At 37.2% G+C, this 16,013-nt stretch overlaps 1 protein-coding gene across 5 annotated transcripts in view; it reads left to right on the top strand.

The window, feature by feature from the left end:
• DENND2C (DENN domain containing 2C) overlaps positions 1 to 16,013 on the top strand; it is a 72,766-nt gene that overhangs the window by 45,191 nt on the left and 11,562 nt on the right. For all 5 annotated transcript variants that reach the window (XM_046645308.1, XM_046645311.1, XM_046645310.1 and 2 more), the window contains 9 exons: positions 545 to 641; positions 4,766 to 4,810; positions 6,662 to 6,849; positions 10,240 to 10,349; positions 11,947 to 12,016; positions 12,808 to 12,885; positions 13,453 to 13,593; positions 14,073 to 14,221; positions 14,706 to 14,883. In XM_046645308.1, coding sequence (XP_046501264.1) covers positions 545 to 641; positions 4,766 to 4,810; positions 6,662 to 6,849; positions 10,240 to 10,349; positions 11,947 to 12,016; positions 12,808 to 12,885; positions 13,453 to 13,593; positions 14,073 to 14,221; positions 14,706 to 14,883 — 1,056 coding nt within the window. The remainder of the gene's footprint in view (positions 1 to 544; positions 642 to 4,765; positions 4,811 to 6,661; positions 6,850 to 10,239; positions 10,350 to 11,946; positions 12,017 to 12,807; positions 12,886 to 13,452; positions 13,594 to 14,072; positions 14,222 to 14,705; positions 14,884 to 16,013) is intronic.

Raw genomic sequence — 16,013 nt, 5'->3', positions numbered from 1 at the left:
CCTGTTTTTAGGACATGTTTCTAAAATAAATTGTCATGTTAGTACTCCTGATAGCAAAGTGATAGAGTGTTCCCTTTGACAAAAACTTTCTAAGCCTGATTATCCTCTTTTTGCAAAGAATTCCTGGGAGCAGAAATAACTCAGCCTCATCCTGCCTTCCAAGTGAATGGTATTCCAGTTCCTACTCTGGACAAGCAAAAACTTGAGCCCAAGAGTAAAGGCTTGGTCACTATATCGAGTGCTTTAGCCAGACTTCCTGCATGTTGTGACATGGAGTGACAAGGAATCTCTCTACAAGCCTATGCTGGGTTCCTCTGGAAAGGAGATATCATTTCCTACTTCTCTTGTGCATGTTATATGGACTTTGTATTAGAACAACGTACCATCTTACTAAAGATCATTTTCAATTCAAAATTGAGAAAATATAAAGGTTTTTATTTATAAAATGGATCTTTCTCTGAATGAGAATCACTAATAAATTATCATCAAGCTGCAAAACTTGTTGGTATTAGTTTTAACTTGTACTTTTCTGGTCTTTTTTCAGCTTGTATTGAAAATAGATGACGTATTTGAATCTAAGAGAGGGAAGAAGAGGGTAAAGTTACACCCTTACACTGGAAAAGACTTACCTCCCTCAAAAGGTAAGAATTGTGCCAACTGTCCATAGCTATCAGCATATGAGGGGAGACTAATTATACTACTTAATGTTTGATGTGAATTATAGTTTTTGGTTTACTTTCTTAACTACCCCACTTAAATTTAAAATTTCTTCAGGATAAGGGACTATTTCTTTTTTTTTTTTCCTGCTTTTTCTCCCTAAATCCCCCTAGTACACAGTGGTATATTTTTTTAGTTGTGAGTACTTCTAGTTGTAGTATGTGGGACGCCACCTCAACATGGCCTATTGAGCGGTGCCATGTCCGCGCCCAGGATCCGAACCAGCGAAAGCCTGGGCCCCGAAGCAGAGCACGCGAACTTAACCACTGGGCCACGGGGCTGGCCCCAAGGGACTGTTTCTTATTCTTCCTCAGATCCTTTTATTTAGTTCTGTACCAGGTGATAATTATTGGATGAATAAGTAAATAAATTTAAAAATAATTATAAACTGGTGAGACCAATTTTCAAGTACAGTTTGCATCATTTTGTAGTCCTACTTTAATTTATAGTCATTTATCAATATCGACCCTTTCAGTGGAGAAATGAAAATATTAAAGATATATAAGCTAAAAGTATGTAGTACTCAACTTGTAGTCATCTAATAAGTTCAGTAGTTTTATCCTTCAGATGCCTAGATAAAACTTATATTGTCTTAATTAAGAAACTTTCAATATCCATAGTGAATTATTAGATTTTCTTAAAAACTCATGCAAGGTTCTTAACTTGGTTGTCTGGCAGAGAATATGTAGAATTAAGTAATTTTTGTCTATGAGATTTATAAGTGAGAAACAACAGCCAAGTCATACCAGAGAAGAATGTTTCATATTTTTGCAGACTTCTAAAGAGAGAAATTTGTTAATTTCCCTTGAAAATCTATTCTGCATTCTAACAATTACTATCTAAAAACAAAATTCTCCATGCTAGAATTCAAGACTCTTTCTTCTTATTCTGTGATGATTAAAATCAACTGGTCACCATTGTAAATGTGAGTTTTCATATTTTCAAAAGCAATTATTAAAACATGTTCAGTCTTGTACAGAAGAAATAGTTTTGATTGTTGTTCCTAACAATAGCTAGCATTTGTTGAATGAACTAAGAGTTTCTTTACATACTTTATCTCATGTATAACCTATAGCCACACTAGGAGGTAGGGACTCTCCTAATTTTATAGACAGAGAAGCGAAGTCAGAGGAGGAAGCATAGATTTGAGTCGAGGAGCATGGCACCACAGTCTTACCCTTTTCTATCACCAATAGTTACTCAATTTTTCTCATAAACCTGATTTTTAGCAGTTGAACTATCTCCTCTCCATGTGTTTCCTTATCTTCAATAAGGATATGGTCCAAGCCTTTTTATTTGTATAATTCAGAACTAGATACAAAAGATGAAAACTGATGCCAGATATGCTGAATCCTCTCAGATACATTATCATTAATTTCCTAAATAATCCTATGTGGCAGATATTATTGTCACTGTTTTATAGATAAGGAAATAAATCATAAATTGCAAATTATGTAAAATAGCAAGACACTGGGGCCAAGACAAATTTTTAGAAAATATCATCATTTTCCCAGGTTAACAGCAGTCTATTGATTGCTCTCCAGATATGCCACTCTAAGTGGGTTATTACTGATCTCTTATTTTATTTGTATGCTTTATGCCTTATGGGTTAAGAATATTTAAGTAAATTTGGCTCTAAGACAAGTTTTTGAAGAGCCAAATCCTTTATTTCACTGTCATTATTGAAAAGAAAAAAATTCAACAGCGTGAATTGCCAACTTCTAGCGCACACACAAAAAAAGGAGCAGTTCCTAAATTGTAACCCTTCCCTACAAGTTTGTTTTTCTTTTACGTGGCTCAAATTAAATATGCATTTACCCAGTCTCTGTGACCAGTTTCTTCAGTGGACCAGAGGAATTTCTCATGCCTGAGGATCTCCTGGCTTCATAGTCACAATTCTCAGATTTTTGTTTTCCTCTTTAAACTTCGTAACCTTCATTCAGTAACTTAGAATGCAGATCATCAAAACCCATAGATGTGAATATATTAAAGCTACTTGAATGGCTTTTTATAAGGTCTTTTCCAGTTCTATTACATTTCCTCTTCTCCCCTTTCTTTTCTTTCTTTCCACACACTTCAGAGGCTCCTAAGAGGTGCCTGGTGCTAAGGATACAGATAGGACTCAGGAGTGTAGTGTTTGTTCCTGTATACTGAACAGTATTTTATAGACCCGGTATACCTTTTGTTATGGTGGTTATTTTGAATTTATAAAAGCTGTATAGTACACAGTATTTAAATAGCTACTTTTTCTGTAACATCCCTTATGTACCTTTCCTACCTATCTTATGAAGAAGCAGCATTTTTTTTAATGTTCTGTTATTTCTTATTATAAAATTAAATGAGCACAGCAAGAAATTACAATAACATAGAATAAGATAAAATGAAAAGCTGAAGTTTCCCAAACCTCTTCCTACTACTCCCAGAAAATTTTATGCACATGCCAATATTTTTCCTACCCAAATAGTTTTATACCATTCAGACTTTGTATGTCTTTTTTTTTTTTAAAAAGTAATTAATATATTCAGTATCAACACATAAAGATCCACATAGCTGTACTGCATTTCATTGTATAGATATAACAGAATTTTATTTAGCTGGTAGGCGTCTTGGTTGTTCTGACATTTTATTTAACCTGTGAATATTTAAGTTGTGTGTGTAAGTTCTGCATTTTTGTTTTTGTTTTTGCTCTTCAAACAGTGCTGCAATGTACATCTTTTTGCTTATATTTTTATATATTAGTAAGAATACATCTGTAGAATAAGTTCCTAGCAGTGGACTTAATCAAAGAACATATGCATTTAAAATTTTTATAGCTTCTGCCAGATTGTCCCACAGATTGTAATAGCTTCTGTTTCTATGAACAGCATTTGAAAATGACTTTTTCCTCATAATCTTCACTAATACTGTTTTATTAAAGTTTTTTTTTTTGCCAATATCATGGTTGAAAGTTGTAGCTTATTTATTGCTTTAATTTACATTTCTTTAATTATGAATTTGGACATTTATGTTTATCAACAGTTATATTTTTTTTATGGATTGCCAGTATGTTTTTCTGTTGTGCTATATTTTTTTCTTATTCATTTGTAACAGCTATTTGAATATTTAGAAACTTAGCCTCATGTCTGCAATGCGTATTACAAATATTTTCCTGTTTATTGTTCACCTTTTGAATCTACTGATTTTTTTATTAGAAATTTTACATTTTTATATAATCAAACTTACATGCATTTTTCATTTATGACTCCTAGGCCTTTTTTTTTCTGATTCATTAAAGATTTTCCCTTTCTTTATGTTTTTTTATTTTGCTTTTACTTTTCAGACTTAATCTAGAAATTTGTCCTTCACTTGCTCATAAAGTTTTGTTTTGTTTTTTTTTTGTAAATTGGCCATGTGCCTAGCATTGTGGCACAAAACACTCCCTTGTATAAGGATAGCTCTTTATCCTCAAGATACTTCAAATCTGATAGGGGAAAATAAGAGCAGTTCAAAGCCATCTGAGTAGTTAAGAATCCAGAGTAAAGGAAAATTCATTTTGGCCAAGAGGTAGCTTAGCAGCATCATAAAAGAGGTAGAATGTTACTTCATAAACTGATTTAGTGATCTCTCTTTGCCTCACATTTTTCTTTTATTCTAAGTTCATAGTTTGTTCCATGTTGAGATTTTTGTTTAGCCAGGTGGGTGATCTACCTTTAGTACTTATTTGGGAATATAAAGACAAGGATATGAATGTAGAAATAGAATCGACCCTGAACTAGGCTTCTTAAAACTAGTCTGAACTACTGTTAATTTCTAGAATTAGGAATACGAGGGGAGCTGTGGAGAGAGGTAGGGTGTGGGAAGAAGATGGAATAGAGTAGTTTCTTCTCTGAGCCTTTTACTCTCTTTTGCAACTGTCCTACCCTGATTAACTAAGTGGTTTGGAGAAAGACTCAGCATCCTTGTTATTCCTTACTCCAAGCCTGCAGGTCTGTGGAGGTTTTACATTGTTCTCATCCTCCTGTACTTCCTACTGTTGGACAGTACAAATGGAAACTCTCTCTCTTTTCAGGTGAAACCAGTGGGAACGAAAGTGATGCCGAGTATCTGCCAAAGAGTGAGTGAGTCAGTGGGGCTACTCCCTTTCTCCTGATGATCGTGGTTATAGGTGGGGTGCCACCTTCCTTTGTGATTAAGCATTAAGCATGTTTTTCCCATATGAAGTTTCATTTTCTAGGTGATTTCTTCATGATAGGAACCTGTTGAGATTTGGGGAACTAAACAGTACACTGTCAGATGTTTGAAAGTGTTAAAAATCTCCCATGGTAGAGTAAGGCAAACCAGTATGGTTCTTAAGATGGAATGTTCTTAGGGGAGTGGCAGAGCTACATGTTCAGACATATGTGCAGAAGTTTCCCAGTAGCCAAAACAGAGTATGTGAATCATCCTCTAAAACAAATACTTAGCATTAAATATCTGATTTTTCGTAGTCACGCAAGTGTAATTATTTAAGTAACTTTGGTATTTCTGACTTTGAGACAGGAAACTGATCCACTTCTTATTCATAGGCATTTATATTCCAAATTATTGTGTCATTTACTTTTTGTTAGAATATAGACTATGCCATGCATTTTTGGCTGTATTTGTTCGAGTACTTCATGGTGCTGTGTATCCTTCATCTAATGGATTTTCACAGCAAGTTATTGAGTTCCTCATAAACTGACTGACATACTGAGGTGTGGAAAAAGTAGGAGACATGAATTATCAAAGCTGAATACAGGGCAGCACCAAGTCTGATACTCTCATCTTATGATTAATAATCGTGTGCTCCCTCCACTGACCCGAATTGCTTCAGGGGTTTGCTTCTATAGCCTGACTGAGGTGAAACTTAAGTGATCATCAGGTTCACCCTGGATGTGTAAAGATGACTAATTTAGTGCTGTCACTGCTGAGAAATAGGACCTAAAATTTTCTTGACTTGGACTGAGCCCTTCGGAGTAAGTAAAGCTTTGCCTAGAACACTAAATATACTAGGTAATTCTGGGAAGCCACTCCTAGATGTATTTTTAAGTGTTCCTATTATTTTGATCCTTAGTGTAACTTCTTTGGGGGCAGAATGCATCATATCTCAAAATAAAAGCAAACAATTAGAGGATGTCTTTCAATCGTTGGCTCAGAATGACATATAAGCAAGTCCTGGATATTCAGACTATATCTTCTGCAAGTACTGCATTTCCCCCAGTGGAGTCTACCCCAAATTGTTCAGAATTTAGAGATAAATAAGAATAAAGGATAAATACTATCCAGTTTTGAGTGGCATTGCTTGTACTGTTTAAATAGTATGCTTCTATAATTTCATTCTTTTGAGAAATAGTCTGCTAATAGATGTCTTCTACTTCATTTTTTCCTCTTGCATTTAGCACCATTTATTGATATAAGTTTATGTCCATTGTTAGTAATATATGCTAAGGAAGGAAGGGAAAAAGACAGTTTCTTTAATATGAGGATAGTTTTTGTTTTAATTTAATCAAACTCATTCCTTTATGTATTTACCCTCCATCGGACTCAGTTCTTTGATCAAATCTTCCCCCTCCACCTGTGATTTTGTGGTCCCAACAATGGCATCTGTTGTCAGGCCAGTGCTTTTACTTGACATTTTCCATGTGTCCTCCTGGTGTTATGCCATGAAAGATAGGATAGCATAGGGTATGTTGGGACATACATAGAGTATCTGTTGGGACATGTAACGTCAGTCCCACCATGGGGCCCCCAGGTGTTTGTAAGAACCTGCACTTGTCCCCCAAGTATGTCATAGCCCTAACAGGTATGTCTGTTTAGCAGACATTGGTTAGTCCATATCATTCGGCAACAGCTGAATGAAGATAGTCCCATATGTCTCATGACCTCTGGCTGCTGGAGGGAAGACAGGGCTACAGAGGAAAAGCAAAGCTCCGTGGTCTCATTACAGATCGCCACAAGCGCTTGGCACAGCTGCAGCAGTCTTCCAAGAGGAATCCTCACTACCAGACCTTAGAGCGGGATCTCATCGAATTACAGGAGCAGCAACTGTTTGAACTTTTTGTGGTGGTGTCTTTACAGAAGAAACCCTCAGAAATAAACTACATCCCCCAGGTCATACAACAATTCCCTAGCAAGGTAAGTGCAAGGAGGTCAAGAGGCATTCAGGAATGTTCCTGTGTCTCTGTGTGTATTTATTTCCTCTCTTCTTGTTTATTGTTGTCTCAGTCAGCTTTTACTAATAGTGTATATCTTGTAGGATCTGTAAGTGACTCTGATGACATGTCAGGTCAGGCATGAGCTGTAACCAAGGGGGGAGAAAAGCTCATTCTCTAAGTTGGTTTTTTATTTTTTTTCTCTGCTGTTTGCTAAGTGACCTTTAGCAAGTTACAAAGCTTCAATTTTGTCATCCTTAATGAGGGGAATAATAAAGGAGGCAGAATAGGGTAGCAATTCAAAGTATAGACTCTGAGCTAACTGTCTGCATTTGCCACATACTAGCTTTGTGACTTTGAGCAGTTGCTTAACTGCTCTGTGCCTCTGTTTCTTCATTTGTAAAATGGAGGTAATCATAATAGTATCTACCACATTGAGTTGTAGTGAGGATTAAATGAGCTAATTTGTTGTAAGGCACTTAGAACAGTGCCTAGCACATAGTGAGCACTATATAATGTTATCCACTATTAGGATTTAATGAGATAATGTATATAAAATGCTTAATGCGGTTCTTGGCACATGGTAAGCACTTGATAAATGGTAGCTATTATTAACCAACATTATTTGGTTCGCTCTACCTTTTTCAAAAAATGATTCATTTAATCAATATTTCTTAAATACCTACTATTTGCCGAGATTAGGTGCTGGGAATATAAATGAAATTGATCTTCTTGGTCCTTGCCCTCACAGAATTTACAAGATAATCCCCAAATGTGGCTCTGAGCTTTGTGCTGGCAAATTCAAAGAGAGAAACATGATCATTAATTAGGGCTTGCAAACTGGTGTCCTCTGAGCAAATTGAGCCCACAGACAGAATTTTTGGTTTCCACAGTGTTTTTGTAAAAATAAAAATTTTTTGTTGTCAATGTTTAAAAATCAAATTTCATATAAAAATCTGTATTTCTGCCTTTTCCTGAGAAACTGGAAAGACTGGCAGCACTCAGCCTACATTCCTAAGTGGCAGGAATTGGCTGAAGCTGAGTAAGGAGCAAGACTGACTTCATGGGCATGTGACCAGTATAGTCATATAAGGCGCCTCACTCAGAATGGCCTTGCACTGGGGGTTTAATGCTCTACAGTCGCCGTTGAAATTCTTAATAATTTTGTAATTGGATTTGTGTTTTGTAAGTGAAATCTGGTGGGACAATGGCACATGTGCCATTTCACCTCCTGCCACCTCCCCAGGGTGGGTTCGAGGTTGTCCTCTGTCTTTGGCATGATCTTGGGCATAGGCATGGAAAGGGTCAGGATCAGGCAAGCATTGCCCTGCAGTATCTCCAGGCAACATATAATGAGGTCCTCCCTGTCCTGGGTAGGCAGTGCCACTTGTGTTCGGTGGGTGGCTTGGTGGGGCAGGCCTTTCGACCATCCCTAATCCACATACCAAGTACGTCCCCATGTGGAGGCTGTCACCCCTTGAGAGTTTCCCAGTTGCTGTGGGGTGGAGCTGCTGTGGGGCCCATAGGAAGGGGAGATTCCTGACTGAACTTCGTTACCCCTAGTCAGGACACAGTTTCAGTCCTCTGGCTGGCAGAGGGGAAGCCCAGCAGCTGGTGGGCTGCTTGAGCACCAGATTGAGGGCCAGGGTCCCTGGGTACCTGTGAAGGTCTGCACTTGTTCCTTAGGATCCTTGAGCCTGAAGGAGCATGACTTTAAATAGCAAATAAAAAACCCCTTTAGAGGTCGAGAGAGAGACCACAGAAGAAAAGAAAAAGTTTAATATTTTATCTTATATTTAATTTTTCCTGCTGTTTGAACAAGGGGCCCACAGTTTCGTCATGCACTGTGCTCTGCAAATTATGTGGCTGGCCGTGGAAATGAGTGATCTCTTTAAATAGGGACATGTACTTATTTACTTCTTACTATTTAGTAAGTTAGTAGTAGCACTTGTCTCGCTTCAGTTATCTGCTCAGCCACTTTAGGACTTTGGATTTAAACCCTGAGTTAGATGTTTCACTAAAAAAGCTAGGGAAGCACAACTGAACTGGAGTCTAAGAGACGTTTCCTACTTGGGTTCTCATTTTTTTAAGAAGTCCTCAACAACATTCCTACTATAAATAAATCAGTGTTTAATTTCTTATAAAACTCCTCAATGTAGCCTGAGAGCACAGTATCACAGCACTGTTTAGTAACATAGTACCATAAGAGTCTAAAATAATGTAATCTAGATAGTCTTGAGGAATCATATTTCCCATAAAGAGAAGCTTAATTTCTTTTCCTGTTTTTGATCAGTCTCGCATTTGCAGAGAGAAGTCTCGAGGTTGAATCTGTTTGCAACACAGCCTTGATTAATGGGGCTCAGAACCAAGTATGGACCCAGTTGACTCTGGCAGTGATTCAAGGATGTCTCTAAGCAAGTTACTTAGTGTCTTTGTGCATTAGTCACCCATAAGTTAGAGAGGGAAAGCGCTGAGTGAACCTCTCTTGATTCTATTGTGGAAAACCTTGAATGAAGATGACTGTGAATCATTAACAATATAAAATAATAGCATATGATACAACTAAGATTTTGTTAGAATGCTTTTCCGTTTCTTAATAGCTTAATATCCAAGTGACCCAGAATGGCTGCATGTTTTGTTTTAGAAATTAAATTAAAGGATAACTCATTTGTAATAGTTATATGAAGGCAGTATGGTAATTAGACTTATTATCTACTCTTTTTATACTAATTTTTAAATTTCTTTTGGTTTAACTAAATTTAGACTGTTCTTTAAAGTACAATACCAGACTGTCACAACAGGGTCTTCCATGCTAAAATTTTACAGGAAATTGCAAACCAGTAATTAGGTAACAAAGATTATATGCTAAAGGAAATGATTATATATGGGGTGGATTCTAAAAACAGTATCTTTTCTGAATAATATTCATTTGCCTTTTCAAAACATCTTTGATTATTGATCAGAATGTCTTGAGCTGACTAGGTTTTTGCTATCAATCTATTGTGGAATAGATTTTTATTTATGTCCTATGAATCATAAAAATGTTGGGTTCCCACTTGTACGTGAATCCTGAATTAAGATCCTACCTTTAGATAAGAAACTATTTTCAGTCATCTCTCTTACGTCAGATTGTAGGATCTCCAGCAGTACTATTTCTATGTAAAAATAGGATTCATTATTCTTAGTAAGTCTGTTCTCAGTGCATCATCAGTGATTACCAGTCTTCTCCTTCCTGTTTTGTTACACAGCATAAAACTGTGCTGAGACGACAACTTAAGCTTATCAGAGACCTCTTTCCCCAAGACCAGGCTGAGTTTTTTATTTCTATTCTCCACTTACATAGAATATTAGTCACCTATGTTATCTTTTTCAGGGTGATCATGGCTTTAAGCAATCCAAAGACACTGAAGAGAGGCTCAAAGTTATCCCAAAATTTTGTTTTCCCGATTCAAAGGACTGGGTGCCAACCTCAGAACTCAAGAGGTAAATAGGCCACTTTATCTGATTTCTATTTGTTCGAATTGCAAAAGTAGAATCCGAATGTTTGAGAAATGGGTAGAGCCAGCAGTGAAGCTACGTGGACACTGTGGCAGGTCAAGGATGCAGTGGGAGGAAAGGAAGAAACAGAATTAGGACATTTCCTATGTGGGGCTCAGAAAAGAAAAACACAAAGGAAAACAAGGGAAAACAAATTTGAAAATTTCTTCAGTTTGCCAATTCTGCAGGAAAAAAGTTCCACTTTACATACAGTCAGAAATGCCACCAAGTGGACAGAAGAGGAAAAAAGACTTGAACTTAGGGACTCTACTTAGAACAGAGATATAATAGAGCGATGTCTGTATCTTGTTTCTCCTTCAAGTTGGTAGAAGAAGCCACAGCCCAGACTATATGTTCCTCTGTGGAACTTTTGCAAAGGGAGGCTCCAGTTTGGGAGGTGTGAGTATATTGAGAAGGAAAGAATAAAGAATTTCCTCCTGGTGTCTAGAGGAAATTACCATGTTCAATTAATAAACCATTATCATTTCTGAATCCTGCTTGTAAATAGATAACTGCTTTATTCAAAACTGTAATTATTGATCATGCTGTTTAGGCTGAAAAGCATGATTATGTGAACCATGTCACATGCTGATGACCTGCTGGAAGACAGCCCCAGCTGTTGCCTAAGTAGCTGCTTTGTCCTTCCACCTCATGATGCCTCCAGACCAAGCTGCTGTCTCTCATAACCAGTTTAGCCTGATCACCACTCTCATCTCTGAGCCATCAATCCTGATGCTCTTTTGTGGTTAGTTGCACTGCTAACCACCTAGCAGCTGCTTTCATACTAGCCTCGCAGCTCCATGGTTGGCTTTATCCCCCCAACAAGTTATGTGTGTTTATTCTAGAATATTTGGAAAATACAGAGGAAAACCAGAAATTAAAAATCACTGGCATTCTGGTTAGTCAGAGATAATCACTGTAAATAATTTGGCATATGCCCTTCCAGCCTTTATTTTTGGCCATACGTAGACACTTGTATTCATTGTTCAAATTTGGATTTCTTTGATTATTAATGAATTTCTTTCTTGGTCATCTATAGGTCTTTTTATAAATTATCTATGCATATCTTTTGCCTGTGTTCCTAGTGAGGAGTTAATATTTTTCTTATTAATTTTTATATATTAGGGATATAATTCTATGCCTGTGACTGTTCCATATGACCTCTCAGAACTAAGTAGAAGAATTTGAACGGAGGAGATGACTTGCCAAAATCCTTTATAGCTTGCCTATGTGTTTGACTAAATTGGACATTCAGCAGAAGGAAGATAGGCTTGATTAATAGCTAAACTGGATAAATAAGAAAGTCAAAGGAGGCAGCAGCGTCACCAGCTCATCTATACCTATTCTCTCACTCCACTATGGGCAAGATATTCTCAAGGCCTCCACAGTCTCCCTCAGGAGAAGTGACTTGCAATAAGTGTAATGTGAATGCCTCTTCTTAGATCACAAAATGACTGCTGTTGGACCCTAATTTTCAACTGTTTGTTCCATGAGGAATGCCATAAGTAGCTGTTTAGATCTCCAACTGTTGACTGTTTTTCAGTGAAACGTTCTCCTTTGTCTTGACTGGTGAAGATGGGAGCCGGTGGTTTGGTTACTGTAAGAAGCTCTTGGTAAGTGCTAGACGTAGGCTGCAGTTGGAGTTGGTTAGGGAACAATAGAATCAGACTAGGAACTTCAGAAACACTAACTCTAGATGAGTTTGAACGCTACTCAGTGATCTGTATATTAAAGAAGCTATGTTACCTTTAAACAGTAAAAGTGGGGCCAGCCCCGTAGCCAAGTGGTTAAGTTCACACGCTCCGCTTGGGCGGTCCAGGGTCTCACCAGTTCAGATCCTGGGCGCAGACAAGGCAGCCCTCATTAGGCCATGCTGAGGTGGCGTCCCACCTGCCACAACTAGAAGGACCCACAACTAAAAAATATATATATATACAACTATGTACTGGGGGGATTTTGGGAGAAAAAGCAGGACGAAAAAAAAGAAGATTGGCAACAGTTGTTAGCTCAGGTGCCAATCTTTAAAATAAAATTAAAAAACAGTAAAAGCTAGGTAGGGGTTAGCTACAGAGTGTTACAGAATGGAAAAGGTGTGGATTGATTTTATTTGATTATTTGTAATAGATGAAGAAACCACTGACACAGTGGCTAAATATCAGTCTGGGTGTATTTGAGGAATGGAGTACAATGAGCCAACTGAGGGAGCTCTGAGTTACTTTCTTCTTGCTTAGATGCCTCCACTAAACCTGGAATAAATCCTGCTATCTTTTTAGCGTTTTCCCATGTTTCGGTGTTTATTGAGGATGAGAGCCTTGGTTCCTGCTCTTTGCTAAAAAATATTAATAGTCCAAATAAGTAATGACTTGTGCTGCTTACTTTTTGCCTTGTTTTTTTTTTCTTTTAGCCAGAAGGCAAAGGGAAGCGACTCCCTGAGGTGTACTGCATGGTTAGTCGCCTGGGCTGCTTCAACCTTTTTTCAAAGGTAAGTGGAGAACGGGTCCTATGAAAAGTGCTGTTCTTTCTCAGTGCTCAGTTTTTGTTTCTGATGACTTCACTAGGCAATGTTAAGTGGCATAGTCTTTAGAAAGGATTTCTCATTAGTAAATTAGAACCACAGATATAAAAGCTTAAATTTATATCTTTAATCCAGATGCTGTTGCCATGTCATCCTCATTTTGGTTTGCTAAACCTCCCAACTTAAAGGAGAACATAGACTGAAGCTTGTCTTGTCTCATGTCTTTCCCACACTCCAAAGTGCAGGATATCATTGTCAGCATCACCTTTTTGGCCCCTACCTTAGTGAAATTAAAAGGGGCTCCTCTTCTAAAAATAAGTTGATTTATTTTAGAAACTCTTCTTGGGGATATAAGGATATCCTCAAGAGACATGATGCCTTTAATAGCCCGTTATTGGTTGCAGAAGCTATCTGTCTTAAAATCTCTTGGAGTTATTTTCAAGTTTGTACACCAAGTTCGGCAATTCCTTTAATAGGATTCTTTTATGTTTTGGAACTGAGTCTGTAATAAAATAGCATGTTTTGTGTGTGCAGATTCTGGATGAAGTAGAGAAACGAAGAGAAATGTCTCCAGCCCTGGTTTACCCATTCATGCGCAGTGTCATGGAAGCTCCTTTCCCAGCTCCTGGACGCACCATCACAGTTAAGAGCTACCTCCCTGGGGCTGGAGATGGGGTAAGTTAGCTCATTTTGAAAAGTTTTGATAGCCGCCAAAAAGCAGGCATTACACTAATAGGCAGAGTTTCCAGAAGGCTCAGGGCATGGTTTTCCTTTCCATAAACTGTGCAGAATGTGTTGTAGTCCCACAAAGCACTGGAGAACTATCCAGTTCATCTGTGAAATAATTGATCCTGGACCCAGGAACCAGAGATTTTCTACCATTCATAGATTGAGCCCCTTTGTAATGACAATTTCAGTGTGATAAATGAAGATTATACATACTTATTGTCAGATGGGATAAAGGATTTTACCAGAAATTTACAGCACAAAAATAGGGTATTAGATCTTGGGATTAGTGTAGGCAGCTTTACAGACTCTGTGACAGTCCTTCTTTCGTGAATTTAACCTGTAAAAGAATGACAGGATCCATTAGTGTTGTCATCAAGGACTGTTTTCCAACCTCAGCTCTTGTGAATCAAATTCTTCCTTTTTAGTCCATTGAACTCTGCCGACCACTGGATTCCCGATTGGAACACGTTGACTTTGAATGTCTCTTTAAGTGCTTGAGTGTGTGTCATCTCATCCGCGTGTGTGCCTCTCTCCTTTTGGAGCGGAGGGTGATCTTTGTTGCCAATAGCCTAAGGTGAGAAATAAGTAAAATATGTCACTTTATACTGATATTTTACTTGTTTTTACTATTTTAAAATTTGGGCATATTAAAAAACTATAGGATCGCAATTACCTAATGCTATAGTGACGTGGATAATTCCAAATGGTAAATAATTCAAAAGCTGTTTGCATTAGACTATAGCAGTAACTTTTGGGGGTTGCAATTGGCCTTTGTAAATGTGTTTTGCTTAAACTATCGTTAAAAATTGGTATTGGTTTTCTAAGTACACATTAATTTTTAGCAATATGAATTGTGAGAAAGAACTGGATTGAGATTCAAGATTTTCAGTAAATTAAGTTAAAAATTTAAATAAAATGTTAAAAGTTAATGAGTAATCACAGAATTGTTAATCTGTGATCACTAACTGGCATCAATTTGTAATTCTGTAACATAATATCTGAAATACCCTGTATGTGTTGCTCTGTATGTGACACCATTTACTTTCTCCTCTGGCTAGCACCCTGTCAAAATGTGGCCATGCTGTGGTTGCCACACTGTATCCGTTCACCTGGCAACATACCTACATCCCAGTCCTGCCAGCATCTATGATCGACATTGTGTGCTCACCTACTCCGTTCCTTATTGGAATCCTGTCTTGCTCCTTACCACAGCTTCAGGAATTACCCATTGAAGAGGTGAGATGGGAGAAATAGTATCTATAAAAAGATTGGAGGCCTAACAAATGAAAACAATTGATCTTTAAGAGTGATGGAGTTGTCGTTAATTAATACTTATATATGTTTATTATTATTAATACATTATGCTATCATATTTTTTGTATCTTTTTCTTTAAAGTGAGAAACATTCTATAGTACACATGAATCCAAAGTTGTGTCTTATGTACAGTAGTGAAGCATGGGTTCATTCTTGTGTTATTTTGAAGGGTAGGTCTTTATTTTTTTAAGTCAAACACAAAAACTACTCTGAGTTACCTTAAAAAATTGTTTCACATACAACACACATATAGATAAGTGTCTAAAACAAAATGTACAGTTCAGTGAATTATCACAAAGTGAATGCTTATGTAACCAACATTGGAATAGAATGGAAACATTACAGCAATGGAAACAGTGCCAGTACCAGAGAAGTCCCCATCATGCCTCCTCCTAATCACCATTCCCTTCCCCCACCACAAAAGGAAACCACTATCTTGACTTTCATGCTGTGCATTTACTTGTTTTTCTGTATAGTTTTACATCCTCGGCATGTAACCCTAAACAATATATTACAGTTTTGCCTGGTTTTAAGCTTGGTATAAATGAACTCATATTGTGTGTGTGTATATATACTTTGTTTGGCTTCTTTTGATCAACATTATGTCTGTAAGATTTATCCATGTTGATAAGTTTAACAGTAGTTTGATCATTCTAATTGTGTATAGTATTCCATTGTGTGAATGTACCATGATTTTCGTATCCATTCTGCAGTTGATGGACGTTTGAGTTGTTTCTAGTTTGGGGTTATTATAAAGAATGCTGCTATAAATATTCTTGTCCATGACTCTTGGTACATATATGCATGCAGTTCTACGTGTATATACTTGAAAATGGAATTGCTAGGTCAGGAGTAAGCATATATTCAACTTTAGTAAATAAAGTCAAACTGTTTTCCAAAGTAGTTGTGCTAAGTTAAACTCCCTCCAGCAATGTATGAGAATTCCTGTTGCTCCACATCCTCATCAACACTTGTTATCATCAGATTGTGTATTTTGGCCTAATCTGGTAGGTATATAGTGGTATTCTCGTTGTGGCTTAATTTACATTCC

Source organism: Equus quagga, chromosome 18 (genome assembly GCF_021613505.1).
Source record: "Equus quagga isolate Etosha38 chromosome 18, UCLA_HA_Equagga_1.0, whole genome shotgun sequence".
NCBI lineage: Eukaryota > Metazoa > Chordata > Mammalia > Perissodactyla > Equidae > Equus > Equus quagga.
This window is presented reverse-complemented; position numbering and strand designations above follow the sequence as displayed.